Source organism: Hibiscus syriacus, unplaced genomic scaffold (assembly GCF_006381635.1).
Source record: "Hibiscus syriacus cultivar Baekdansim isolate YM2019G1 unplaced genomic scaffold, ASM638163v2 tig00116962_pilon, whole genome shotgun sequence".
NCBI classification, from domain to species: domain Eukaryota; kingdom Viridiplantae; phylum Streptophyta; class Magnoliopsida; order Malvales; family Malvaceae; genus Hibiscus; species Hibiscus syriacus.
This window is the reverse complement of record NW_024063488.1, coordinates 3,722,089-3,748,911: the sequence shown is the minus strand read 5'-3', so window position 1 is coordinate 3,748,911 and position 26,823 is coordinate 3,722,089. Positions and strand designations below refer to the sequence as shown.

Sequence of the window (26,823 nt, the reverse complement as noted above, 5' to 3'; positions counted from 1 at the left end):
TCAGTGAAGGCTTTCTTGGTAGTGATCACATCACCAGCCAATCGCATATGCTTTTCAACACTAAGAAGCTGTTAGATTGCTGCCTCCAGATTCACATTTTCATCCTCTGTAGCATAGGGGTTGATCACAAAGAAAGCGACTAAGGCTGCACGTTTTAGGCGTTGAAGTTCCGAGTGCGTGACAAGTGGTATCAGAATAATTCGTTGTGGAGATACAATGATCGTTTCGTACATGTTTGGTAGAGGTGATAAACCGGATAAGTTAAGTTTACTTACTGTTCAGTCAATTTGCTTTTATAGTTAAATTGGTAAAGATTTACACTCGAGCTAGTGAGGGGTGATTGAACTAGTTCGTGACAAAAAGTGAGAGACGAGACACATGAAAAAAGGAGTTTCCACACGTCAAGGTAAAGAAAGCCATGATGGAAAACGAGAAGAGAGTTTGATAGTCTCGAGAGCATATAACTAAGCATGGAATGCCATGATGAGTTCACAAGAAAAGAAATTAAAGTAAAAAAAACAGATAAAAATAAAAAAGTTGAAAATCAAACAAATGGAAAAAGTTTTAATTTAAAATGTCATATCGTCAATCTGTTAGTAAATTAATAATAATGTGATTAAAAAAATTCAATGTATAAAATTCAGTTATTAAATTAAAAAGTTTTAAACTTTAGTATTAAAAAAAAAGTTGAGTGATAATTTGTATAATTTACCCTTATGGTATCTATATATGTATAAGTGTCGAGTTACTATTTTAACTATGAATTCTTATACATATGCTATAACAAACGGGGAATTAAACAAGAAGAAGATAATGGTTATGAACATCAAATATGCAACTTCGTAAACTTTAAACCTAAGTTTCAAAATAAATAGAGGATTAGTAATGAAAATTATGTAAATTATATAAAATAAAACTTTTAATTATAGGTAACATAAAAAGAATATTAAAATGATTATAAATAATTTTTTATTTTAAAATTCTATTTATGGATTTAGTTGAGAGGATTCAAAGAATTTTAGGTTGTGAAGCCATCTCTAGGAATTTCCTTCATTAGACAAAGAAATAAAGATGGGATATGATAATCGTTGCGTCCTCCCACATAATCTTTTAAATCAAAAGGTATTCGTAGGGTTTGGCCAAACACTACCTGACAAGTTTTAAGTAAGTTTACGAACATAAATAGATTATAACTAAAAATCTTATTAAGAGCGTGATATTTTCGGTTGTAACTGAGAATGTTATGAATAAGATAACATTTTCAGCAATATAACTTTTCGGTTACAATAAAAAATATTACAATTTTTTTTTAGGTTGAACAAAATAACATTTAATTTAGATTTAAAACGGTCTCAAATTGACGTTAAATGTTACAAATTTATAAAAAAAATTATTGTATAATTTTTTGTTACAATTGAATATATTATATTTTGTATTTTGTTAAAAGTCATACATGTATATGTATTAAAGCCAATAAGATTGGTAATAGATATGATCATTTTGGTACGTTGAATGTGGTACATTTGGACACATGCAGATGCAGTGCATGCAATTTCACAGTCGCAACCACTAAGTTGGTGGAGACAAAGACAACACTTAGAGTTAGCCCCCGGATTCATTCCTCCTCCATTTTCTGTATCATGGCAATATTACAAGATCATAATTATATATATATATAAAATTGTCAATAATTTTTTTTAAAAAATAAATAAAATTTGTCGATAAATTTTTTATTGTATTTTGATTGTAAAAGTACGATTTGTAGATCGTATTGTAGTTATTGTGATTTATTTCGTTTGCGTAGCTATTGTATGTAGTTCATCTCAATTGATTTACATAATTTGAAAACTTGAAGGATTAAATTGAAAATTTTTGGAGGACCAAATGATGAAATGGAAACAAAGTGGTGCTTGCGAAGGGGATCGCAAAATATCTCTCGAGACTTGATTCGTAGTTCTCTATTTAAATTAATTGGAGTAAATCGCACACACAAGATAAGTCACGATGAATACAACATAATCTATACATAGTACTTTTCTCAATTAAATTCTCTTAAAATTCAAGTGATAAAATCTCAAAAATCTCTTAAGAATCGAGAGAGAATTTCTCATGGTTAAAAGACACCTCGGAGGAAAATTCTCTCTCAACAAAACAAAAAGTATTATAATCTAATTGTATAGTTAAATATATGAATATATTTAATCATTTTTAAGATATAAATGAAATATGGATTATTTTATAATATTAATCAATGTTATAATTTAAATTTATGATGTAAATAGTTTAATTGTAATATTAATTAAATGCCAATATATTTTAATTAATTATCATAAATATATTTTCAAATTCATTGACCTTTTATTCAAAGTTCAAACTTTGTGTGCATGCACTTCTCTTAATATGGTATAGGTGAGTCTTGAGTGCGTGTGTACACATACAAATATATTTGGGTAAATTAAACAATTAACTGCTAAACTATATAGAAATTTCTCCTTTTTGTCATCTAAGCATGAAATATCACATTATAGTCGCTTATATTATCAACTTATAACATTCTGATCCTTACTCCGTTTACATTGAAATGAAATCTTTTTCCTCCTTATTACGTGTTATGTAAAAATAATAAAAAAATAAATGATAGTATATAGACGAGGTACATGGAGAGTGGCAGGGACATAAACATGATTTTATGTTGGAAGTGAATTTAAAGAGAAGGTGAAAATAAATTTTTAATAAAAAATACAAAGAAAATATGTAAAATGTGGACAACGGTCCCCACTCTCGTCTATCCTTGGAGAGTGGGAGGCGCGGTTGTACTTGTCCCTCCAATTATTTTTGATCTAATAATAATTTGGGTCCCTATCAGTTTAATTAAAATAAGATTTGATTTTCTCCAACCAATATTTAAGATTAAATACTTAATAAGTCTCTGTTTTTTGAATTTAGATAAAATGATCTTTTCAAAATTTGATTCTAACTTCGTCTCATGTGATCGTATAAAAAATGAAATACACATATTTACGTGAAAAACCTAAAATTTATGGAAAATTAATATAATATCAAAATGGCATATATTTAAGGTTTGAATCAAAATTTAAGGTTTTTATGAGTTGCATTTTCCATCCTGTTTTTGAAAACTATAAATATTTATATATTTTATTTAAAGAGATAAAACAATAAATAGAAAAAAAAAGGACAAAGAAAGTGTCACGTTGGGTGGAAAGTGGCAACCCTGAATTTATAATTGTGTTTATTGATTTGTGGTTCAGGTTTGAGCATAAATGTGGGTGTGAATGTTGACTCGTCCTATTTTGAAACGTGGAAAGTGTAATTGAGACCCTATTTCAAGACATGTAAAAAGAAAAAAAGTATCAAATTTACAAAAATAAAACCTTAAGGACTAAATTCAAATTATACCGATAATAATTACAAATGTTAGTGGCCATTTTGCAATCTACACTTTTAGAAGCTATAGTGGAATTATTACAAAATGAGTCAACTCTAAATTATGCAATGCACTATTTGAAACTAAACAATATTATCAATGGTGCATTTATGGCAATGGCAGCCCCCAACCAATTGGTGTACATTATTAAATTCTTACTCGGATTAAGCTTCCCTGATCAAATCTAATTGATCAACGTTAAATGCTGAACCGTTCAGCAATAAATGCGTTTGTTTCGTATCTCTAAATGATTCAGTGCTGAATAATTAAGCACAAAAATATATTTTGAATGATTCAGAGCCATTATCAAACATCATGTCACATTCAGAGTTAATTCATACAGAGCCTATGAATCATTCAGTATTTGAATCATTCAACGTTTAATCATTCTGAAATAAATAAACAACCCTTACATCACAGTTTATATTCATATTCGAACTTTAAAATTGATATGAAAAATAGTTATATACCTATGAATATGAATTATAAAACAAAAATAAAATAAATATACGAGTTAAGCTAGAGATGGAGCATAATTTTATATAAATTTTAAAAAAGAAAATAAATTATTAATTAAAAATATAAAAAATATATATTAATTTAAAGTTTTCGAAATACATCTGCTCCTTCCATTTCTATACAGATTTTAAAATGAAAAAACACCCAATTGTGACTTCTAAGATGTGGCTTGAAATGGGAAAATGAATGAAGAAATGGTGTCCACAGAAACAGGTGAGAGAGATAAAAGAAAGAGAATAAGAATAGGAGACGTCCTTTTGTAAGAAGACGACGTGGGAGATCCTGTGTCTTTGGAAGCATTAAGATAAAGAAAATTGGTGCCCGTTTCATCTTCATCTTCATCGCCATTCGCTGCTTTCATATTCACTTATCTTGATCTTCATTAACTGGTTCAAAATCAAAGGAAAAGCATAGTTTTTTGTTCTTTTTCATATTCACTTTTTGAACTCCATGGCTGGTGTTATTCTTTGGATGGTGTGTCCCAAAGGGAATGCCACTGCCTTGCTTAGCTTGATACCCAGAGGTGGGAAGAAGCCAAAGAAGAGGTCTTTCAGAGGGGTTTCAGCTATCTCGGGTGCAGTGGCTAACCCAGTCAGATCTTCAGAACAGAGAGTTTATGATGTGGTTTTAAAACAGGCAGCTTTGGTTAAAGAACAAAGGGGGAAGAAAGCCCTTGATTTGGAGAAAACAAGTGAAAAGACTGATGGGTTTACTGATTGGGATCTGTTGAATGAAGCTTATGATCGTTGTGGTGAAGTTTGTGCTGAGTATGCCAAGACTTTCTATTTGGGTACTTTTGCTTCTGCTTCTGGTTTTCGAGCTTCTGATTTTCTTGTTTTTTGTTGTTGTTAAGTTGACGATTACAATATTATTATTATATGTTTTTTTACAAGTTCATACACATGGGGTCGATTTGACTCTTGTTTTTGTTTATTTGGCGATTCCATGCTTTTTTTGCTTTTCTTAATGTATATAAAATTTAGTTTTACTCCTGTTTGGTTCCCGAGAAAAGGGTGAGAAAACTAATACGAAGCACAAAAGTTGGGGTGTTATTGTGATGATTAGTACTTAAAGCTCCACATCTTTCATCTCTTTTTGTTCGAGGGTTCCTCTTTGTTTGATCAAATTACTTTAGAGAGTTCTTAAACTGCAACTTTTTAGGATCACAAGACCATGTAGCTACACTTCCTTTGAAGTGTAGATCGAATATCGGGTCGAGGCCATGAACAAGGAAACCGCATCGAATTATAGCGTTTGCAACCTTTTGCTTACCTCTGAGGCCTCATGAACTGTCTGTTGTTTCTTTCCAGGGACATTACTTATGACACCGGAACGACGGAGAGCCGTCTGGGCGATTTACGGTATGTATGGCGGTCGGTTAAGTTGAGTAAGTCTTGCAATGTTGTTCATTGAACTCATTGATTTTAGGTCATTTTATCTGTTGGCTAACTCACTGATTCATACCATCTGCGTTGCTTCTATGTCTTTCAAGCTTTAGTTGTAATATTTAGGATGATAGAGTATGGTGCTTAAGTAGTAATTGTCATCGGATCGACAGTTTAATCCGGTGCAGGCGGCTTCGAGCAAGCCTAGGGTCCAAGTCCTAGCTTCGAAACAGCTCCTATTCTCTGCTTGTAGGCTCCTTTGCATTAAAAAGAGAATGAATTGCAGTCAACATCATTGATGAAAGTTTCATTGTTCTATTTTGCTTTGTCTCTTCATTATTCTTGAAGTATCCATGCTCGATACTTTTCGAACATTTGTATAATGATATGACCCTCGAAGTACATGAAAAACACATGCCGGGGACAAATTCATATCCGATGATAACGTTTGAGTTTGAGTGTCGTTGCTGGGTGTTTTATAGTTGGACTTGTATATTAAATTGTTGCCTTCTGGTATTCAGTTTGGTGTAGGAGGACCGATGAGCTTGTGGATGGGCCTAATGCCTCACACATTACACCCAGGGCTCTTGATCGATGGGAGAAACGATTAGACAATCTTTTCGAAGGTCGACCGTACGATATGCTCGACGCCGCTTTATCCGATACCATCTCAAAATACCCTGTAGATATACAGGTTTGCTGCAGCTTATACACAGTTAAAGACCTTGATGCTTTGCATGATCTTTGAGAATCAACCATGGATTTTTCCTTGTTTCAGCCCTTCAAGGACATGATAGAAGGAATGAGATTAGATTTAAAAAAGTCCCGATATATGAACTTCGATGAGCTCTACCTTTACTGCTACTATGTTGCTGGGACGGTCGGACTAATGAGTGTTCCGGTAATGGGAATCGCACCCGAATCAAAGGCATCGGTAGAGAGTGTCTACAACGCTGCATTGGCCCTCGGAATTGCTAATCAGCTTACAAATATACTCAGAGATGTTGGTGAAGAGTAAGTCCAATGAAACCGAAATTTCGTAGTTTTCGCTTTCTGATGAACTCAAGAGTGTTTTCTCATAGTTTGTATGCATTTCCCTAGTGCTAGGAGAGGAAGAGTATATCTACCGCAAGAAGAACTGGCACGTTTCGGGCTATCGGACGACGACGTATTCCGCGGACAAGTAACGGACAGGTGGAGGAACTTTATGAAAGATCAGATAAAACGAGCAAGGATGTTCTTCGACGAGGCAGAAAAGGGTGTTTCGGAGCTGAATTCGGCAAGCAGATGGCCGGTGTGGGCGTCGCTGCTGTTGTATCGACAGATATTGGACGCCATTGAGGAAAACGATTACAACAATTTCAACAAAAGAGCTTATGTAGGGAAAGTAAAGAAGTTTGCATCACTTCCGGTGGCATATGGAAGAGCACTTGTGGGCACTTCAAAATTCATTTGAAGTTTGTCGTTTTACCTTTGATTCTCTTTTTCTTTTATATAAATATAAATAAATATATATATATATATATATATACAAATTATCGGGAAATTTAATTTTGATTTAGGTGGAAAAAAATTTGAAAGGGAAAAGTCACGCATAGAATATATAAAAAAATTAGTATAATCGATGACGAATTATAAGATAATTATACGAGTGTATATCAAATCTCATAATTCTAAATATATAATACTGTATGAATTCAATAATCTTCCTTGAATAAAATTGTATCATATTGTTGGATGGTACAAGATTTTTTATAATAATTTTATTTGATATTAATATTTCTTGTAATTCAATTAAAATATAATGATTTGATAAACATTTACGGTTGAATCATAAAAAATTGGCTTAATAAATTTATTATTATTCAAAGCATTAATCATGTGTACAATTTAACTTAAGTCTACGAACATCAATTATTACGTTACATTTTTAAAGAAAGATTTAAATTTAAACTTTAGGGATGATATTATTAAAAGAGACATTAATAAACTCTAAGTATGAATCATAAAAAAATAGTTTTTTTAAAATATTTTATTTAATATTAAAAAATAAGTAAAATAATATTATCAATAATAAAAAATAGGTAGAAACTGACATGATACACTGCGATTGACTCAATTTTTTTAAATGATCCTTATTTTTTGAGATAAAATGGATATTGATCAGAAAAAAATTTAAGTACCAAATTGGAAAAAAACAAACGTTAGGGGGCATATGGAGCATTAGTCATTATTCTTATTAAAAATTCATTTTTCGACTTTTGAGTGGTTCTTTCCTTTCATTATTGTTCTCTCTTCATCTCCACAAACTACGCGTAGTTGAATAGCCAGAAGAAGAAGAAGAAAACAAAAATTAAGCAGGAATCCAGCAGCTTCTCTTTTCAAAGAACCAAATCCCTGATTTCCTCCGCGATTTTGTTCCGATCATTTCATTTTCTCCGGTTCCGGTAACTCTATTTTCCTTCACATATATATTTTTTTCTATTCGGATATTTTGTGTGTGTTTTACTTTTATTTTGTAATCGTTTTGGAATTTTGGTTCGGAATTTTCCTTTTTGATGTTTGCTTATTGTGTTATGATGTTAATTTGAGTTAGTAATTTGTTCTTGATTTTTCTGAATTTATGTTTATGCAGACTAGATTTTTCCTCTCCTTTTTCCAATAAATCAGTGGTATTTTAAGTTTTAGTTTCATTGTTTCTTTTAATAGCTTAAATGAATGCATTAGGTTAAGGATAAAAAACTAAAAATGGAGATCAGTTTAAAGATGCCTAGTGGAGTAATTAACATTTCTTAATCATTTGCATCATATTGTTATTATTAATATTTGCCCCAGACATACGGTAGAATCAGAGGTGGAATTTTTTCCCCTCTCAAAGGGGAAAGGAATCCTAATTTTTTTTTATGTTATCTTGTATATCATTTAGCTTAAACTTCTTGCCTTAAGATATGCTGTTTATTGGCAATTCATTTATCAGGTTAATATCAAACCGGACCCCCTTTGATGTCGACGGAACATTTATTTCTACTGAAGTGACTTAATTGTATTGTGTTATCTTACTTTGATGTGTTGGCATTTTTTTATCTTTTGGTACAAAGGAAATCACAACCTAGGAATAGGGAAAGGAGTTGAAGATTCTGGGTTTGGAACCCCAAATCTGTTGAATGACACTGCTTTAGGCTAGTGTTTTGGATTTTAAGGACTTAATTGTTGCTTAGTTTTCGACATATGTTCAAGATTGAAATGCATTGTATATGCTTTTACTGAAATTGAGCCCTAACGTTATATGCTAATCTGGTTTTATGAGTAGTACATCTTTGTGGATATGGCTATCATGAATTAGACCCAAAACTTCTACCTCCCGTTCAAGTACATTTTTGTGTCATAGCAATTAATACTTACCCCTATCTCTTCGCCTTTTAGATGATCTGTACCAAAAAAAAACAGAAGTCTTAGTAATATGATTTTCTCATTGCTTCTCGTGTATGATGAACAGTGGTTCATACTGTTTTCCTTGCGCAGAAGGGAACCCAAGTGTTACACTATATTTCAAAATTGCAGCAGCTATAGTCAGGACATAGAACTTTTCATTTCCTTTTAATCTTTTTTCTCATGCCTGTTCTTTCCTTCAAATTATTTTACATAGTATTCATTGTGAAGAGCGAGAAGAATACAAAACCAAGGAAGCAATGGAAAATTTATCTTCGTAGACTGATTGGTTGAGGAATGTAATGTGATACTGGTTTCTAAAGTAGCAACTATGGTGATACAAGCATACCAGAATCAGGCTGAGCTGCTGCTAAAGGAATATTTACTGTCAGATCCCTTCATCCCATACACATCAGTTATTTGTGGCATTTGTGCTTGCAAGATGGTATGTTTCCTGCTCAATTTTATGATTCATTATTCAGTTTGAAAATAACTCAGTTCAGCTAAATTTGCAGCTTCATGTAGTGTTTTTTTTCTTCAAAAGAAAAAAAAATCTAAATGATGATTCCTTTGTGTCGAGCTTTTGTTTCTTCTCAGTTTTTACTGTTGCTTCTATAATTTCTCTGTTTAAGCCAATTTTTTCTTCTTGGATATCTCTAAAACTAGCTTTCCCTTCTTTTTCTAATAATTTCTGACCATTACTCTTTTTCAGGTCTATGATCTTACGCAGTTGTTTAGCAGTGTTTACTTTAAGAGCTATCTTATGCTATCAAAAGTCCAACGCACTGAGTGGAACAATCGGTGACTGATATTTCTACTTAGCTTGAATATGTTATTATTATTTTGTTATCTATATTTCAATACAGAATTTATGTCTGGATGTTTTGTTCAGATCCATATCAACGGTACATGCCATTTTCATATCAGTCATGTCCTATACTTCGTGTTTTGGTCAAATCTCTTTTCTGATCACCGATATGCCGGCTTGATTATGTTTCGCAGTTCTGCACTGTCTACATTCTCTTTAGGGGTGAGGGTACCTTTTTCTCTGTCTTCTGAAAACTTAGTTGGATATTACTAGGAAGTCAATCTACCTTGCCTTTTATAACATCTTCAGGATAATTATTTTTCATTCACTTTTGTACATAATCCCTCCAAAAGGGTTTTTCAGAACGTGGAATGTATTTCGTTTAGAAGAAGCAATTAAGTGCGAAGTTTTCTTCTTGAATAGAATATTATTATATGGAATACGAATGATTTGGGTGGCATTGCCTTTGATAGGATAACTATAGATTGCTATTGATTTCTTCTTGGGAAATAGAACCCCCGTTTATTGCGGACAGAAATAGTACAATTCTTTTGTTTTAATGTGGGCTCTTTGCCATTTGGTTTCCTAACCCCCCACAAAATCTAAGTATGTCCTTTACCCAAAATCCTTGTTTGTGTGAAACAAGTAACATAATCATGGTGCAAAAATATGCAGTGATGTTAATGCCATTTCACAATTTTTTAATAAACTAGACATTGAACTTATGCGCGCTTCTCAAACTGAAGGTCAAACTTTGGCCTGGAAACTTTGGACTAGATAAATTTGCAATATGTTTAGATTATTTCCTAATACAGATGAATATATGCAGTCTGGATGTCAAGGCAGTTTTGATACGGTTGGAAATTAATTGTAGAACTGTTATATTTACGAAAGGGGGCAATCTTGCTAAAACTTTTCAATTTGTAACGACATTTCTTTAGTTTAGGTTATGTTCTATCACCTGTATTGGCTTCTAACTAAATTAATCTAGATGCCACCTTTTGACAGGTATCTGTTGGTTACTTTCTTGCTGATATTGGGATGATCATTTGGTTTTACCCTTCTTTAGGTGGAATGGAGTATGTAAGTATTTAATTCTTTTTATTATAATCTTGCTCTACGTGTCTTCTTCCCAATTGATTACGACTGATGTTCAATATGATGTAAATGAACTTAAAATGTTGTTATTTCAGGTCATTCATCATTTTCTCTCTGTAGCTGGTGTAGCATATTCTATGTTGACAGGAGAGGGTCAGATTTATACCTTCATGGTACTCATTTCTGAAACTACGACTCCTGGGATCAACTTGAGATGGTAAAAAAAAATTACGTACTAGTTCATCCCTCTTATCTGTCCTTCATAAAATGCATATTATTTTCACTCTACAATAACAATATTCTGGGTTCATATAGGTATCTTGACACGGTTGGAATGAAGAGATCCAGAGCTTACTTAATTAACGGAGTCGTAATATTTGTAACATGGCTGGTAAGTGAAATCATTTTATTGCTTTTAGTCTTATTCATATACTGCTAATGCCTGCATGGATGCCATCTGACAAATTTGTCTCCAAAGGGTCCCCTTTTTCCCCCAGAATTTAAAGGACTGCTCTGATCATTGTTTTTTTAAAAAACTTTTACAGTTAATGCATTACCTCTTTTGTGGCAGGTTGCTAGGATACTCTTGTTTATGTACCTATTTTATCACGTTTACTTGCACTATGACCAGGTAAAAAGGTTCCTACAAAACTTTACCTCGTCAGTTATATGTGTTTATCCTTTAATATATACTTGATTTTTTTCCGAAACATTTTAAAACTATTTTGGATTGTGACCATTGAACTACTCAATGTTACTCGGACTAAGATGCGAGTGTCGGATATGAATATGTCTTCGAAGTGGGTATAATCAATTTCTTTCTAAATTTTTCCATGTATTTGGAAGGGCCTGAAGGGTTGTATCCCCATACCCAAGTCCTTGTATGTACTGGATGCAGATGCTTTAGTGAAGTCACAGAAATATAAGAATTTATAAACTAATACTTTAAGTTAACTCATTATGTCTGCATTTAGAGGTCATAAGTTTGTTTTGCTATTATTTCATGTCCTAAATACAGAGAAAACCTATGTTCATGTCAGAACATCAGTAAACCTTCGATAGAATACCCCGAACTTTGTAAGCTTTGATTTTAAGACGTACATGGATTGTCATTTAAATGTCAATTTATCATCTACAATTTTTTTTCTTGAAACAGGTTAGGCAGGTGCACACCTACGGGCTACTGTTAATATTAATCGTGCCTTTAGTCCTATCTGTTTTGAACTTAATGTGGTTTGGAAAGATTATCAGAGGATTAAGGAAAACATTAGCAAAGAGGCAATGAAGGGTACATTGCGACTGACACAGATGAAGTTATATTGCCGAAAAAACTCGTTGATATCAAGCTTGATACCCTGTGCTAGGAACACTCTCTTCAACTGCTTTGTTAATTTGTAAATGGTATTAAAGGGTATAGGTGAAAACTGTAGAGCTGTTACGGTTTCTGATTCAGTGTGAGAAATCACCCTGAAATGCTGAGGCATGGTTGACTGAATCTGTATATATGATTAGATTCAAAATGTGGATAGAACGGTGAAAGTGCAGGTGGTTATTTTCTTTTCTCCATCGTTAAGCTGCTATATTATTGGTGCTGTGTTTTTAGAGAATGTTCCATTTCATTTTTGTGTTAAGGAAAGGTGCCAACTTTAGAGACTAATACTGATCGAAGTTCTGGTCTAATCGAACAGTGTAAAGCGGAGATCAGAGAAGGTCAAGGGTAGATCTTAAAAAGTTAGTGATGATTTCATGAAAATAAGGTTAGATTTGGGAAGTTTTAGGGGAAAAATGAATGTTAGGCTCAAATAGTCGCCTGATTATCAGCGATGACCGGGGATGACAGATGACATTCGCCTGATTCTGTGCCATGTTTATAATCCGAGTTTCTCTTTGGTTGATGGTTCACGTAAAGTACATGGTAGAGAGAAGGAAAGAGAAACTAACGAATTTATCCCATCTTCCTCTATCATTGTATCGATTTAGATTTCTTGAATTTCTTTAAACTTTATGAGAATTAATACAAAAAAGTTCATGAAAAAGAAGACAACAACATATTTCAAAATTAGTCCCATTGGGTTTGAAATAGTAGAAGGTCAAAGCTTTGGTTGTAACTTTTTTTTGTTCATTTTGAGCGACTTTACTAAAAACGTTAATCTTAGTATTTTTACAGTTATTTATTTATTTAGTATTTTTATATTTATATCGTTGTGAAGTATAACCGACAATAATCAAATGAATTTAAGATTTTTGCAAAAAAAAAAGATGGATATAATAGTTATATCATCACGTTATTAATGACTTACTAGTTCAATTATAAAAAACATTTTAAAAATTAATAAAATTAAAACTTTTTGTATTATAATGATTAAAAGAGACGATTTCAAAAATTTAATGACTAATAATGAATTTTTATCTTTTAAACTATTTCGATAATTCTGGAAATATTTTAGATAATATCTTTTTGGGTGTTGAAATGTGTCCTCTTGAGCGTTGCTTTTGGAGCCGTATTTTCAATTTAAAGTGTTGTTTTTGTTTTAGTACTCAACTAAAATGATCAATAATCCTTTGATTTTAATTATATTAATAATGTCTTTGAACATTCGAAGTGCATTAATGTTCTTTTTTTACTAATGAAAAAGTTATCTTTGATAGTTTTAATATTGACGTTATAATTAATTATACGAATGTGAAGATCTATACGTGAATGATGAAATGATATAATGTTTTAATTATTTTTAAAAAAATGTTAAATTAATTATTTAGTTTTTCCAGAAAAGCTAAAAATATTAAAAAATTGAATGTCGACTTAAGTTAATGCGACTAGTTTAGATATCAACTTAAAAAATAAATTTTTTTAAGATAATAATTTAAGAGAAAATGTCAAATTCAAGTACAAGATGAATTGACAAATCATAAAATGAAGGCTACTAGAGTTTGCTATGAGCCCAACCCATCATAAACATCGGCTTGGCCTTAAGAAAGCTTTATCCTTGAGATTGTGAGAAGATGGAAACTGTTCAGAAAGCCCGATTGGGTGAAGCTAATAGAGCAATTCTCAAACACTCTTTATAGCCCCTTTTGAGGGTGGTTTCCTACACGCAAAGGAAAAAACAACGAAAGAAAGGAAGCTCTTAAAACCTTTTGTTTTCTACCTCTACGCAAAGGTACCAAACGCTTACGTTTCTTTCCCTTGGGTACGGATAGCCCTTTAAACTTTATCATCTGATTTGAATCATTTTTAATAAAAAGTTGGATTATTTCGTATGTTTCTTGCTTAAAATCAAGTGTTTGCCGACAAATAAGAACAGGGTAATCGTTTCATTCACAATGTCTTTTTTCCAGTTCTTGGATTGCTGATTTCTCAATTCGATTCTTTCTGATCTGAATCGGCTTGTCTACTCATAATCCCTTTGTGGGTATTTCAGATTTTTCCTTTTTACCTCTGGGTTTACCCTGATTTATCTTGCAAGCTAAAATTTTGCTGGTTTTGGGTTAGTTTTAGTTTAGAGCTAATTGGTTAATAGCTTTTGTTTTTTAAGTATATTCTATGTTATTACTTTTATCTGCTCGGTATTGTAGAGATTCTACATTATTGATTGTATTTCTGATGTGGGTTTGACGTCATTTCATCTAAGTACTTGATTTTATTCAATTTTGGACCTAAAACCATTTTATTTTTCCATTCTACATGTTACTACCTTTTTTTTATCTTCTTTCAGATTGATCATCGTATTTTTTATGTTAGTTGTGTAAGTATGAACTTCCATCATATATTGATAATGTGACAACCTGATTCTCTCAATCAACTATACATGCAGTTTTCATTGTTTAGTTACATCTTATAGCCGACTCAGCATTTTAGTTGTAGACCATTAAGCTAGCAATTTGGTTCTTGGAATCTGCAATCTTGTCAGGCTTGCACATTGATATTAAGAATTTTGATTACTTGAGTTCCGTCCCTCCTAGCAAAACAAACCTATGCTTTGTCAGTCCTTTATGCTTTTGTTCATGTTTCACTAGTCATGTTCATTTTGGATAAAGTAGTCGTACTTGGAGAGTGGAGACATGTCAACAATGACATTTAAATTGTGTACGTTGATACAAATTTGTAAGAAGAAATAAAATGCTTCCGAATATGGATGTAATGATAATTTCCACTTCTTTAGTTGTCCAAGTAATGGTTGAAGTTTCCCAGCTTTGTCAATATTTGCTAACAATTATTACTTGTACATTTTGTGAACTAAAGTTGCAAAGAGATGTGCAACTAAGTCATCAAGATAGCTGTTCCTGAGTTTTTCTTTAGAAGTGCAAGTTCCCGAGTTTATTTTAGCTGAAATTTCAAGTTAGGGATCCTCCAATTTACCTTGGATACCGTAGGTTGACTAATTAGTCATCAGGGTTTCCATTGTTTGCCATATGATATCTATCACCATACATTGTTAAAATATTTTTATTCAAGACAGACAACTCAGCCATTAGGATAGCTGTTGCTATACTTGGTTTTGACCCCAAGCCAGAAAACAGACCATTTTGTATAGCGTAGGAGGTATCACAAATGATGTGACCAGGTGCAATTATGTATGTCCTATGGGTTGAGTTAGTTATTTGGGTATTTTGACCATTAATCATGTTTGCAGAATAGTTGAAAAATGGACACACGGATGTTAGACGGCTGATGTCTTGGTCAATATAAATTTCTTTCCTAGCTAGAAACTTAAACTTATGGTTATTTTTCTCTATCGATGAAGATTATATTGAACCTATCATTATTAGCTGAGTCAACTTTAAGGTCATATGATCGTTGGTCTCTAAAGATCAAGGTTCTTTTGAAGTTAATAAGATAAACCGAAGTGTCCTATGGATCCCATTAAGGCTCTGACCTGAATCTTTTATTTTTTGGTGCCTCACTGCCTTCTCCCTTATACCCTGTTCTTCTATGAATCCGAATCTCTCTCTTTGCCATAGAAATTCCATATTCTCATTGTCATAATCAATTGACTCATAGCTGTTGTAGCATACTGATGGTATTTTAATTATCAAGAGATCAGTTTTTTAAAAAAAAAAAATTGAGAAGAAATGATATCTAGATATGACAAGAGATCAGTTTTTAATTATGTTGTTTTTTTCGATTTCGTAGTTTTTGTTTTTGGTGTAATTGTTAAGTCTTATGTGTTTTTGTTATATTAACAAAGTGAGGTACTCTTTCTTTCGAGAAAGGGTCCACTATGAGGGAGGTCTTGAATGAGGCCTCCAACTTCTATAAAAAAAAGGTTTGTATGTGCGCCTGTTATGAGGGATAGCTAAACTGATTACTTTCATAAGATGTAGCCTTTTCGTATTATTGGTAATCCTTGGATTTTTCTTTGTACTTCTCTCTCTTTCTTATGATCGATTTGAAGAGCCTATATCCCCTTGTTGACTATTGTATGCAGGGGCTTACTCCTTGTGATTCATTAGAGACATTAACTTATCCATATTGCCATTGCTTTACCTTTCCAATAATATATGGGCTGAGGTGCACATTTCATGGGAGGTGTAGAGGATGATGAACCAGCCTCAAAACGTATGAAACTATCCTGTGAAGAACTGAGACGTCTTTCAAACGGTTCAACTATTAAAGGGACTGTAGCTGGGTCTTCAGGTGACCTAATGGCTCGGCCTCTGCAGTCTGATGGGGGCGAAGAAATTGTTGGCTCAAAAGGAGTTATAAAGAAGGTAGAATTTGTCCGAATAATAGCGAAATCGTTATACTCTCTCGGTTATATAAAGAGCGGCGCTCATCTAGAGGAAGAATCAGGGATACCATTACATTCTTCTGTGGTCAATGTATTTATGCGACAAATTCTTGAGGGAAATTGGGATGAAAGTCTTGTCACATTGCATAATATTGGTCTAACTGATGAAAGACCATAAAGTCGGCCTCTTTTCTGATATTGGAACAGAAGTTTTTGGAGCTTTTGGATGATAAAAAGTAATGGACGCTCTGCAAACATTGAGGATTGAGATTACACCTCTTGGTGCCAATAATAGTAGAGTACGTGAGCTTTCTTCATATCTTGTGTCACCATCTTACTGCTCTTCTGTTCGATCTCCCAAACAAGATACATTGAGGACAAGATCCCGGAGTAAACTATTGGAAGAATTACAGAAGCTGCTTCCACCTACAGTTATGATCCCCGAAGGAAGGTTGGAGCATTTAGTTGAACAGGCCCTTGTCTTGCAACGAGATGCTTGCATGTTTCACAACTCTTTGGATAAGGAAATGTCACTATATGCTGATCATCAGTGTGGGAGAGATCAAATTCCTTCGCAAGCATTGCAGGTTTGACTTTGTTCTGCTAATCAGATTTTCTTTTTCCTTTCTGTTATTTTTCTTTTGTTAAAATATGACAAAATTCCGATCCTTCTACATTTTTTATTGATGCAAATTTTATGTGAACTACATAACAAATTGTACAATATGTGTTCCTTTTCTTTTTGTATAAATCAGAAATCTATTTTAAGTTGTGCTTTTTCAGTATGGATATTAGGTTTTAATCTCTTCTTTTTTTTGGGTTCAGGAATGAGAGAAGTAGAGAACTGATATTAGGTGGTTGGTTATAAGTTAGGTTTTAAATTGCACTGTTTACATTTTCACTGAAATTATCTTGAATACCTTTTGGAGTACATTTTCTTTGTTAAATGCAGTTTTGAGGTATTCTTTACCCTGTGTATCTATTTACACTGATCTCGAAAGTCGAACCTTTGCTGAAGGGATTGTTAGAATCTGAAAGTGGCAATGTAAGATCAATATCTAGTAACCAAAGAGTAGTTGTGTTTTCAGAGGTTCTCACCTTTAATAAAGATGATGTGAAGGAAAAAGATCTAACTTTTATGAAGTTATAGAGATACTCGACTAGAATAAGTGATTTGAAGTACAAATTGATTGGATAGAAAGCTCATTAATATTTCATGCGTGTTTGGGGAAGACTTGCGAGGATGTTTCCTAATCATAATGCTTGAGAAATGGTTGGCAAAGGTTGAATTCAATGTAATTTCTTAACAAGTATGCTGATGAAAGGTCATTTCTAAACTGTTAAATGTCCAAGTCAATATCTTCTTTCATTTGTAGCCATGTGCTTGTTCCAAAGATATTAAGATTAGGTAAGAGATTGAAGCTACTCATGATTTGTTGTATAGTTCACTAAACCTAGTTTTGTTAACTCAGCTATTGTATGATACATAACATGTGGCTGTACACTCTATGATTGATTCAAACAATCAACAACTGGGAATGTTATCTAAGCAAATTATAAATCTTGTGTTCATTAGAGAACATTTATGATTCAGTTTCATTTCTTCAGTAAAGATCTTTTGGGAGAAAATGATGGCGTTTCGAAGCATAAAAATTTTCTTCTTAGACTAATGGAAAGTGCACTTATCAGCTATAAAATTTCAAGTTCACTAGCTTTATTCTATTTCTGTTAAAAGAGTATTAATTTCATCAATGTGTTTGTTCCATCTCTGAGATTTTATCTACTTGTGGCTTGCATTTTTCTTATATCATAATTGCAGATAATTATTATTTATTTGTTTATTTTAAATCATTTTTGTCATTTTTCTTGCAACAGATATTACAGGCTCACACTGATGAAGTATGGTTTTTGAAATTTTCGCATAATGGGAGATACTTAGCTTCAGCATCAAATGATCAGTCAGCAATCATTTGGGAGGTATTTCTATTCACTTGGAACATGTCATAGCTTGTTGGATGCTTATTTTGAATGTTCAATCTCTAGCATCTTTCTGAATACCTTATGTATAATTTGTAACGTATTCTATTCCCTATTCAACAGAATTCCTACCAACATAATGAAATAAGGAAAAATGAAATGAAAAGGAAACATTTTTTCTTGGAGATTAAACTTAGAGTGTGTGTGATTCTTACTGTTGCTTTAGTGGAGGAATGGGTGGATTTGTTAATTTTAATCAACTATGGTTTTCCTTCTTGTGTCAGTGCGATGATCCCTACTTAATGACTGGGTCAACTATGCCTAGCAATTGGTCAATTCTTGTTCTAATAGTTTGACTCATTGTAGGTTCTTAAAAATGGAGTATCTTTAAAACATAAACTATCTGGTCACCAGAAACCTCTCTCTTCTGTTTCATGGAGTCCTGACGACCACCAGCTTCTGACATGTGGCTCAGAGGAGGTCATAAGGCGCTGGGATGTATCTTCTGGGGAATGCCTTCATGTTTATGAAAAAACGGGTCTTGGTATGGTTTCATGTGGATGGTCTCCAGATGGCAAATGGATATTTTCTGGTCTAAATGATAAGAGTATCTGCATGTGGGAATTGGATGGGAAAGAGCTAGAGTGCTGGAAAGGGCAACGATCGCTAAAATTTTCTGATTTGGAAATAATAGGTGATGGAAAGAAGATTATTAGTATATGTAGGGAAACAGCAATATTATTACTTGACCGGGAAGAAAAAGTTGAGAGATTTATCGAAGAGGATCAACCAATAACTTCATTCTCATTGTCAAGAGACAATAGATTCTTGCTGGTAAATCTTTTAAACCAAGAAATCCATCTATGGAATATAGAGGGTGGTCTGAAGCTTGTTTCTAAATATAGAGGCCATAAACGCAATCGCTTCATCATTAGGTCTTGTTTTGGTGGACTTGACGAAGCTTTTATTGCCAGCGGTAGTGAGGATTCACTGGTACGGACTTCTGTTTGTTCTAATATAACCTCTAACAGGAAGTTAGCGTACGATTAATATGGAAAGCAGTATCCTCATAATATGGTTTGCTAAATTGAGTTTAATATATCAAATTTATATAATTACAAATTACCTCCAACACAACTATGTCAACAAAAACCAATACACGGATACATTGCTGGTTTGCCTTAGTAGTTTACTTCTGTATGATGTCTTTATCTCACAGAAAATGCTATATGGTTTTTATTTGTTGCTAATGGGCTCAATACTATATGAGCCATGCATGTGTTGGCTTAGACATTTTTTGTCTGCATAGTAATGGATACAAGTGTCCTGCCAGGGTATGTTAATTTTTCCCCCCTAGGGTTTTATATGTATATGGAAGATTCTTGGAAGATCATATCCTCATGCTTAATAAAATAATAAGCAAGTGTAGTCATTATGCGTACACCTTTTCTAACTGTTTTAAGCTGATGAGAAATTTGATTTTCTTTTGAAATTTTCTGAAATTTAATTTAATTTGTTTTTGGTTTTACTATATATGTTTAGGTCTATCTATGGCACAGGGGCACAGGGGAGCTTATAGAGTCATTACCAGGTCATTCCGGAGCCGTTAATTGTGTGAGTTGGAACCCGGCAAACCCTCACATGTTGGCATCGGCTAGTGATGATCGTACGATTCGGATATGGGGATTGAATAATCTAAGCACAAGCATGAAACAGAAAGAACCCCACAGTAATGGCATCCATTATTGCAATGGAGGAACCTGAGATTGAAATGCATGGAGTCTGCAATCACTGATACCTCTGATATAATTGGTTTCATGTAAATACATTTACCTTGTTGGAAGCTTGACATTCATGTAAAAGAAAAAGATTGTTAACAATGCAGCAACTTTCTGATAATAAATTTACTGTTTTTCTCTTTTTAACATTAATTTCATTTCATTTCATGGTTATGGGTGAAAATTTGGAACAAGCTTGCTTATCATTAAATTTTGTATTTTCTTTCTGGTGTTTAATCTTCAGTTTCACGGATCTTGGGAGAGTTTCTTTGGAAGAAAAATCTCGAATATCCTTTTTAAGAAATCACGATAATTTAAGATGACTTTTAACGTGATCTATCAAAGTTAAATTTATTATTAGCTAACCATATCTATATGGTCTATCAAGTTTCAGGTAATCGTAATGATCCTATACTTATAATCAACCTCAAACATTACTATAAAAGCTTTTGATTAGATCAAGTGAATGGAGGAATGCTTTTGCTTTCATTCATCTTCCTTTTATTACCTCCCGTTGAAGATAAAAGATCTCGATATCAGTCGATGATAATTTTTCTACCCAATGACGGAGCTACGTGTTGGGTTGGGGGTCATTGCCCCTCAATTTTTATCATTAAAAATATAAATAGAGATAAATATCTATTTAGACCTTCAAAATTTGGTTTATTTTGATTTTGTCCCTTCTATTTTTTATTATTAATTATACCTTAGGCCCCTTGAATTAGAATCCTGTTTCCGTCCCTACTTCTATCGGTGTGATCAGAATGGATGAACTGCCTATAACCGTCACAATTCAGTTATTCTCATCAACTAGAAACACGAGAATAAAAAAAAAAAGAGCAAACAAGATAAAAGGTATACTTCACACATTTTCCATTTATCAACAGCATATATATATATAGACACACTGCAATGGATGAACAAATCATAAAGTATAAGAGATACACAACTTCTCTGCATGATGCTGAAACGAATTTAAAAGAAAAGTTTATCTTCAAAAACCATGTAAAAAGCTGAAAATCAATGGGGCAGTTGTGAGATCATAGAGACTTACAGGTTACATTATTTATTGTAGAATTGAAGTATAGAATATATGGTCTGCAGTATAGTGAGGGCAAAAAGAAAGATGACACCAATCACAGAAAGTATAGCCCATGGGTTTCTGAAGTATGTGTGAATGAGATTGGCTCGCCATTCATTCCAAGCTTTCTTGCAATACCTGTTCACCATCTTCCGGACCTCATCGAAGCTGTTGTTATCCGGGTCGAGCGTAATGTCTTTTGACAACGAGTTGAACATGTTAGCCACTGCTTTGTCACTTCCAAGTGCATTCTGAATGATCCCCGTCGAGTATAGAAGAGCAACATCCTTCTCGTTGTCGATGATGCTGTCCATGAAGAAGATATAGGATGTCACCTCATTTCCTACTCCGACATGCAAACGTTCGAATGCTATTAGATTTAAAAACATGAATTCCATGGCATCGTCTACGATGATGACCGGAAGCTTAAGGACCCCTCCGCGGAACGTAATGTCCATGAGGTTGACGGTCTTACTTTTCTTGAATCGGATTCCTGCTTCATTCAGCTCCATCGCAGACCTAATGATGTCGTCGCCATCTTTGTGGTCCGAGACACGTGGTTTGCGGCGATGTTTCCTTTGCCGTTGACGACCATCCGGTATGTCCGGAAATAGGCTCTTTCGGTAAACTTCCAACACGTGCAAGCAAGTCCCAAAGCACGAGAGGGGCGTATTGGGAGACCAAAACTTGAGTACAAGATTGTTGATGTACTCTTTATCCTGCATCAACTTAGAACTTATAAAAACAACAAAAACAAAAGCTAACAGTGATCTAATAAGTGTCTACATGAACCGAGATGAGATTTTATGTTAATCTAAAATTTTCAAAATGCGACTGTGTCAATCGTCCCATCAATCCGTCCCTGAGTGTCTAAAGACCAATGATTACCTTGGTTCCATTGCTTTCAACAGCAACTAAGCTGTAAAGAACTTGCATTGGCAATTGATTTTCGAGCATCAGCATATCTCGTTTGATAAACGGAAGAATATGTATCTTTCCATGATTGCTGAAGATCGGATCGTTTAGAGCATAATCTTCCATTGTACGGTTAGCAGAACATAAAATTTCCAGCATGAAACATCCATCAAGAATCATCAGCTGCAGGAACTTGTCATCATCGTGCCACATTGGATCATCAAGCTGATCATAACAATCTTTCAATCTCCGCAAATCTTTAGCTAACACTTCGACGAATGATTCTAAAGACTTGTTCGATCTCCTCAGGAAATGGAGGAGTGCTCGTTGTTTGTGTTCTTCCATCGGCTTCAGGTGATCTTCTCCGTGATGGTAAGGTCCGAAGGAGACCACCTGAGGAATGTATGCTTTCTTGTTTAGGTCAGTGAAGCTCGTCGGTATTCGATATATTGATCGCTTCGTCCAATGTTCCATCTCTGTCTCAGAATCCACCAGCCTTTGAACTTCTTCGTCAACTTCAACAACCCAATCCACTTGCTCCATTTCTGTACAGTGCTTTACAGAAACACACAAGTGTCCACTACAACTGCAACTGGTTTAGATGAACATACGCATGATTTTATGATAATCTGAAATTTTTAGGAGAGGAACGGGTTATCCCCGAATCAGAATGGCATGTGAGGCTGAGATTTCTAGTGCTTTTTCCCCCAAAACGTCAAATGAATATGGTGAAATACCTTTCTTCAACATGTCCCTAAGATCCCAGCATCAATCTCTTTTATTTTTAAAGAAAAGCATATTGTTCTTATCCAAGTATCAAGGCATGTAAAATACTACAAATAAATGAATGAAAAAGAGCACAAGAACAGCCTTCGGAAGGAAAGTATCAGCATTTGTAGTATATATATATAATTTGAAAATCTATTATCCGAATTCATATTAGTCATGCGGATTATAGATTTGAATCCAAATTTTAAAATTATAAACTATACATTTTATTGTAATAAGAAATGATTTCGTTTTAAAATTATTTTTTGATGTGGACAAGAAAACTAGGGGTTGATTAATTATGTATCTGTAACTTTTTAAAAAATTAAACATAATTAATGGACCACAAGTGTAATTTAACCTTTTCTCCAAATCAAGCCCTCTTTTTTACCTCCGCAAATGAAATGTTTTAGCCCAATAACTTCACTCGGTCAGACTCGGACTCAAGACTCAACTGATATTCAATATTGGTTCTTCATTTTCATTTTTGTTTTGACATCACGAGATCCCCTCCGTTCTTCCTTTAATGTTCTCTTTCCACGTATCTCTCATCTTCATAATCTCTTCCTTCGTGTTATGGTTTAGTATACCTAATCTAAGATAGCCCCGCCGTACCCCATTAATGTTGAATTAAAACACCAGACAATCAAGAGAGGGAGAAGATATCCACATACATACTCTCTTTATTACTCCCTCTCTTAGTATATAAATCAAAACCCAGATTCCTTAACCATTATCATCTCTTCTGCAAATGCCTTCTCATTCCGAACGACCCAGTTTTGATAGGGAAATGAACAAGCCCGATTTCAAAGAACTCGATCTGATGGGTTCACCCGTTTCTCCATTGCTCCGTCACAACAATGGCGGAGGTGCCGCCCCCACTACTTCGTCCGGTGGAAATAGCTCCAACTCATCAGCTGATTCCGTTTCAAGCAAGAACAGTAACAGCACCGCTACTCATTTCTCCGGGGAGTTGTTGGAGAAAAGTCCGGGTATACCTGGATCTGCCCCGACTAACCGGAATATTAGGCCGGGTCGTAGGAGATCCGTATCTGCTGGACTCCCTTTAATATACTCTGGTTCAAGCTTTACTGGAGCAACCTCATCTTCATCCTCGTCTGTTTCTTCCAATCCAAGCACGATTTTACCCAGTGGTAACATTTGTCCGTCTGGGAAAATCGTTAAAACCATGGGGTTACGTACCTCTAACAAGACCGATACGCTTGGTGGTGGCAAAGGAAACTATGGACACGGCAGCATAATTCGCGGCGGCGGCGGTGGCGCTAAATCGGGGGCGGCTACTGCTGATCCCGAGGAAATGAAGAGAGCTGGTAATGAGATGTATAAAAGAGGGAATTTTTCCGAGGCATTGGCATTGTATGATAAATCTATATCCATTTCACCGGAAAACGCTGTCTACCGAAGTAACAGGGCGGCGGCGTTAGCGGCGGCGGGAAGGTTGGGGGAGGCCGTCAGGGAGTGTGAGGAGGCTGTTCGATTAGACCCTGGTTATGGCAGAGCTCATCAGAGGTTGTCTTCCCTTTATCTTAGGTGAGTGAGTAAATTTTCTTATTATTTAATTTACCATTGTTGTTTTTTTGTTCATCTTCTTGATTAATGTGATTCGTGGGTGCTTTATTCTCATCAGTGTTGCTGAGGATCGGATCTCTTCGGTTTCTGAGTGCTTCTCTCTCTCTCTCTCTCTTTGTATCATTGGTTCTTCTTCATCATGCTCTCATGGGTTGTGTGATTTTGTATTCCATTTCTTCTCTGGAATTGCTCTGTCTCTTTGTTGTTAGCTTGTCAAAGTGTGCCTTTCATATACATAATTGATTGTTTATGATTCCTTTTACATAAAAAATGGATGCCCTTGGATTGAAGTTCAAACTGGCAATTGATTGTTTGGGAAGAAAGGGTTTTGGACAGAATATTAACAATCCTCAAATTTCTTACTCCAGGTTAGGTTTACCGGATAATGCCAGACACCACCTTTGTTTCCCGGGGCAACATTCGGATCCAGCTGAGCTGCAGAAGTTGCAGCTGTTGGAAAATCATATTAATCGATGTGCGGATGCGCGGAAGATTGGTGATTGGAAGACTGCGGTAAGAGAAATTGATGCAGCAATAGCTGTTGGTGCAGACTCGTCTCCCCAGGTACAGCTCCTTCCCTCGATAGTCGATTATATATTTGTACTACCTAGCTGTTTATAGAATTCAACTGCAGAATATCTGAGAATGTTGAAATGAATTTGCAGCTCATTGCTTGTAAAGCAGAAGCCCTTTTGAAGCTCCAAAAAATCGAGGAGTCAGATTACTGCCTATCAAACATCCCAAAATCGGAGCAATATACTCCCTCCTCGCAGATTAAGTACTTTGGTATGGTGGCCGAAGCTTATGCCCTCTTTGTTCAGGCTCAAGTTGAGATGGCATTGGGAAGGTGACCTTTGCGAGATGAAATTACCATTTACTGTTTGGTATTGTTGTTAGGACCGAGTGAAAATGGATTATAGATTTCTTGCAGATTCGAGAATGCAGTTTCAGCTGCAGAGAAGGCTAGACGTATCGATTACAGCAATGTTGAAATTGCAATGGTTTTAAATAATGTGAAAATGGTAGCGAGAGCACGGACTCACGGCAATGAATTATTCAACGCTGGAAGATACGCTGAAGCCTGCTCTGCTTATGGGGAAGGACTCAGATGTGATAGCTCTAACTCTGTTCTATACTGCAATCGAGCAGTATGCTGGTCTAAACTTAGACTTTGGGAGAAATCCGTGGAGGACTGCAACCAGGCTCTAAAAATCCAACCAAACTACAAAAAGGCACTACTTCGAAGGGCTGCTTCAAATGGAAAGGTGAAATGACATTTTGTATGGTTTCTTTTTGGTGCATGTGTATTCAAGTATCATTTTTTGTCGATTGGGAACTGATATATGAGGATATGTTGTTATGGGTTTTTAGCTTGGACGATGGGCGGATGCTGTGAGAGATTATGAGCTCTTGAGAAAGGAACTTCCCGGAGACATTGAAGTTGCTGAGTCTCTGCATAATGCACAAGTTGCTTTGAAGAAATCTCGTGGAGTTGATATTCATAAAACGAAAATCAGCGGTGAAGTAGAGGAAATTTCTAGCCTAGAGATATTTAAAACTGCCATATCGTCTCCAGGTAAGATTGATGCTTATATGTGGATCTCTTTTTCTCTCAACTTGGGTCTTGATTTTCTTGTCTGATTTACAAGTTTAAAATTTCAGGCATATCAGTGGTCCACTTTAAAGTGGCAGCCAATGAACAATGTGAAGAAATATCCCCATTCGTGAATTTGCTTTGTGTTCGGTATCCATCTATTCATTTTTACAAGGTAGGCGTTCGGGGTTCTTAACTTTGACGAACTTATTTTGTTCGCGTCCATTGCTTCCATATTGATGTAACAAACACAAAATGGCGTGAATGCAACGATGTTTAAGCATTAACATACGATCATCGTTTTGTGATTGAAGGTTGATGCAGAGGAAAGCTTAGCAGTGGCGAAAGCAGAGGGTATAAGAATGGTCCCGACTTTTAAGATTTATAAGAACGGAGACAAATTGAAGGAGATGATCAGCCCTACCCATCAGATCCTAGAGGACTCAGTGAGGAACTATATTCTATAGAAAGAAAAGGTAAAAATAGAATGGAATTTGCTTAATCTTTGCCACAAACAGCATTTGATGATAATTGTCCAAAGTATTCATTGTCATATCTTGATTCATACTAGGATCAACAGTTTTACATGTGACATAAATCAAACCACATAATTGTTTCATAGAACTCTATCGAGATCGGATAAAAGCCTCGAGACTCGAGAGAAAATAGCTTCTTAGCTTACATTTCTGAAATTGCTGAGTTGT

The 26,823-nt window shown here is 34.5% G+C and overlaps 3 protein-coding genes and 2 pseudogenes across 6 annotated transcripts; 4 read left to right on the top strand and 1 right to left on the bottom strand.

The window, feature by feature from the left end:
- Nucleotides 1-4,292: 4,292 nt before the first annotated feature.
- On the top strand, nt 4,293-6,864 carry LOC120190730 (phytoene synthase 2, chloroplastic-like). Of its 2 annotated transcripts, XM_039193770.1 has the most exons (5): nt 4,415-4,754; nt 5,275-5,325; nt 5,871-6,043; nt 6,128-6,363; nt 6,451-6,864. In XM_039193770.1, exons 1-5 carry the CDS (start codon nt 4,415-4,417, stop codon nt 6,803-6,805), a joined length of 1,155 nt encoding a protein of 384 aa, XP_039049701.1. In that variant the 3' UTR covers nt 6,806-6,864. The 2 variants fall into 2 exon arrangements, with proteins under 2 accessions (XP_039049702.1, XP_039049701.1); XM_039193771.1 differs by lacking the exon at nt 5,275-5,325 and having other exon boundaries at nt 4,293-4,754.
- Nucleotides 6,865-7,650: 786 nt separating this feature from the next.
- Nucleotides 7,651-12,250, top strand: LOC120190732 (annotated as a pseudogene).
- A 1,638-nt stretch (nt 12,251-13,888) lies between these two features.
- LOC120190407 lies at nt 13,889-20,318 on the top strand (annotated as a pseudogene).
- A 915-nt stretch (nt 20,319-21,233) lies between these two features.
- Nucleotides 21,234-22,799, bottom strand: LOC120190229 (UPF0481 protein At3g47200-like). Its single transcript, XM_039193336.1, has 2 exons — nt 22,141-22,799; nt 21,234-21,971 (listed from the first exon to the last, which is right to left on the bottom strand). Exons 1-2 carry the CDS (start codon nt 22,708-22,710, stop codon nt 21,234-21,236), a joined length of 1,308 nt encoding a protein of 435 aa, XP_039049267.1. The 5' UTR covers nt 22,711-22,799.
- A 597-nt stretch (nt 22,800-23,396) lies between these two features.
- On the top strand, nt 23,397-26,788 carry LOC120190406 (inactive TPR repeat-containing thioredoxin TTL3-like). 3 transcript variants are annotated; one of them, XM_039193486.1, is made up of 8 exons: nt 23,397-24,486; nt 24,894-25,089; nt 25,191-25,372; nt 25,457-25,790; nt 25,897-26,101; nt 26,188-26,294; nt 26,434-26,595; nt 26,638-26,777. In XM_039193486.1, exons 1-7 carry the CDS (start codon nt 23,687-23,689, stop codon nt 26,584-26,586), a joined length of 1,977 nt encoding a protein of 658 aa, XP_039049417.1. In that variant the 5' UTR covers nt 23,397-23,686; the 3' UTR covers nt 26,587-26,595; nt 26,638-26,777. The 3 variants fall into 3 exon arrangements, with proteins under 3 accessions (XP_039049417.1, XP_039049416.1, XP_039049418.1); XM_039193485.1 differs by having other exon boundaries at nt 26,434-26,788; XM_039193487.1 differs by lacking the exons at nt 26,188-26,294; nt 26,638-26,777 and having other exon boundaries at nt 26,434-26,498.
- The last annotated feature ends 35 nt before the right edge of the window (nt 26,789-26,823 follow it).

What these genes read in the sequence shown, in the direction of transcription:
- LOC120190229 (XM_039193336.1), bottom strand. Translation starts at nt 22,710, where the DNA reads ATGGAGCAAGTGGATTGGGTTGTTGAAGTTGACGAAGAAGTTCAAAGG. An exon ending in TTGAAAGCAATGGAACCAAG is followed by an intron (nt 21,972 to 22,140) that starts GTAATCATTGGT and finishes AAGTTGATGCAG; the next exon opens with GATAAAGAGTACATCAACAA.
- LOC120190730 (XM_039193770.1), top strand. Translation starts at nt 4,415, where the DNA reads ATGGCTGGTGTTATTCTTTGGATGGTGTGTCCCAAAGGGAATGCCACT. An exon ending in AATACCCTGTAGATATACAG is followed by an intron (nt 6,044 to 6,127) that starts GTTTGCTGCAGC and finishes TCCTTGTTTCAG; the next exon opens with CCCTTCAAGGACATGATAGA. An exon ending in CTCAGAGATGTTGGTGAAGA is followed by an intron (nt 6,364 to 6,450) that starts GTAAGTCCAATG and finishes GCATTTCCCTAG; the next exon opens with TGCTAGGAGAGGAAGAGTAT.
- LOC120190406 (XM_039193485.1), top strand. Translation starts at nt 23,687, where the DNA reads ATGCCTTCTCATTCCGAACGACCCAGTTTTGATAGGGAAATGAACAAG. An exon ending in GGGCTGCTTCAAATGGAAAG is followed by an intron (nt 25,791 to 25,896) that starts GTGAAATGACAT and finishes ATGGGTTTTTAG; the next exon opens with CTTGGACGATGGGCGGATGC. An exon ending in AACTGCCATATCGTCTCCAG is followed by an intron (nt 26,102 to 26,187) that starts GTAAGATTGATG and finishes TTAAAATTTCAG; the next exon opens with GCATATCAGTGGTCCACTTT.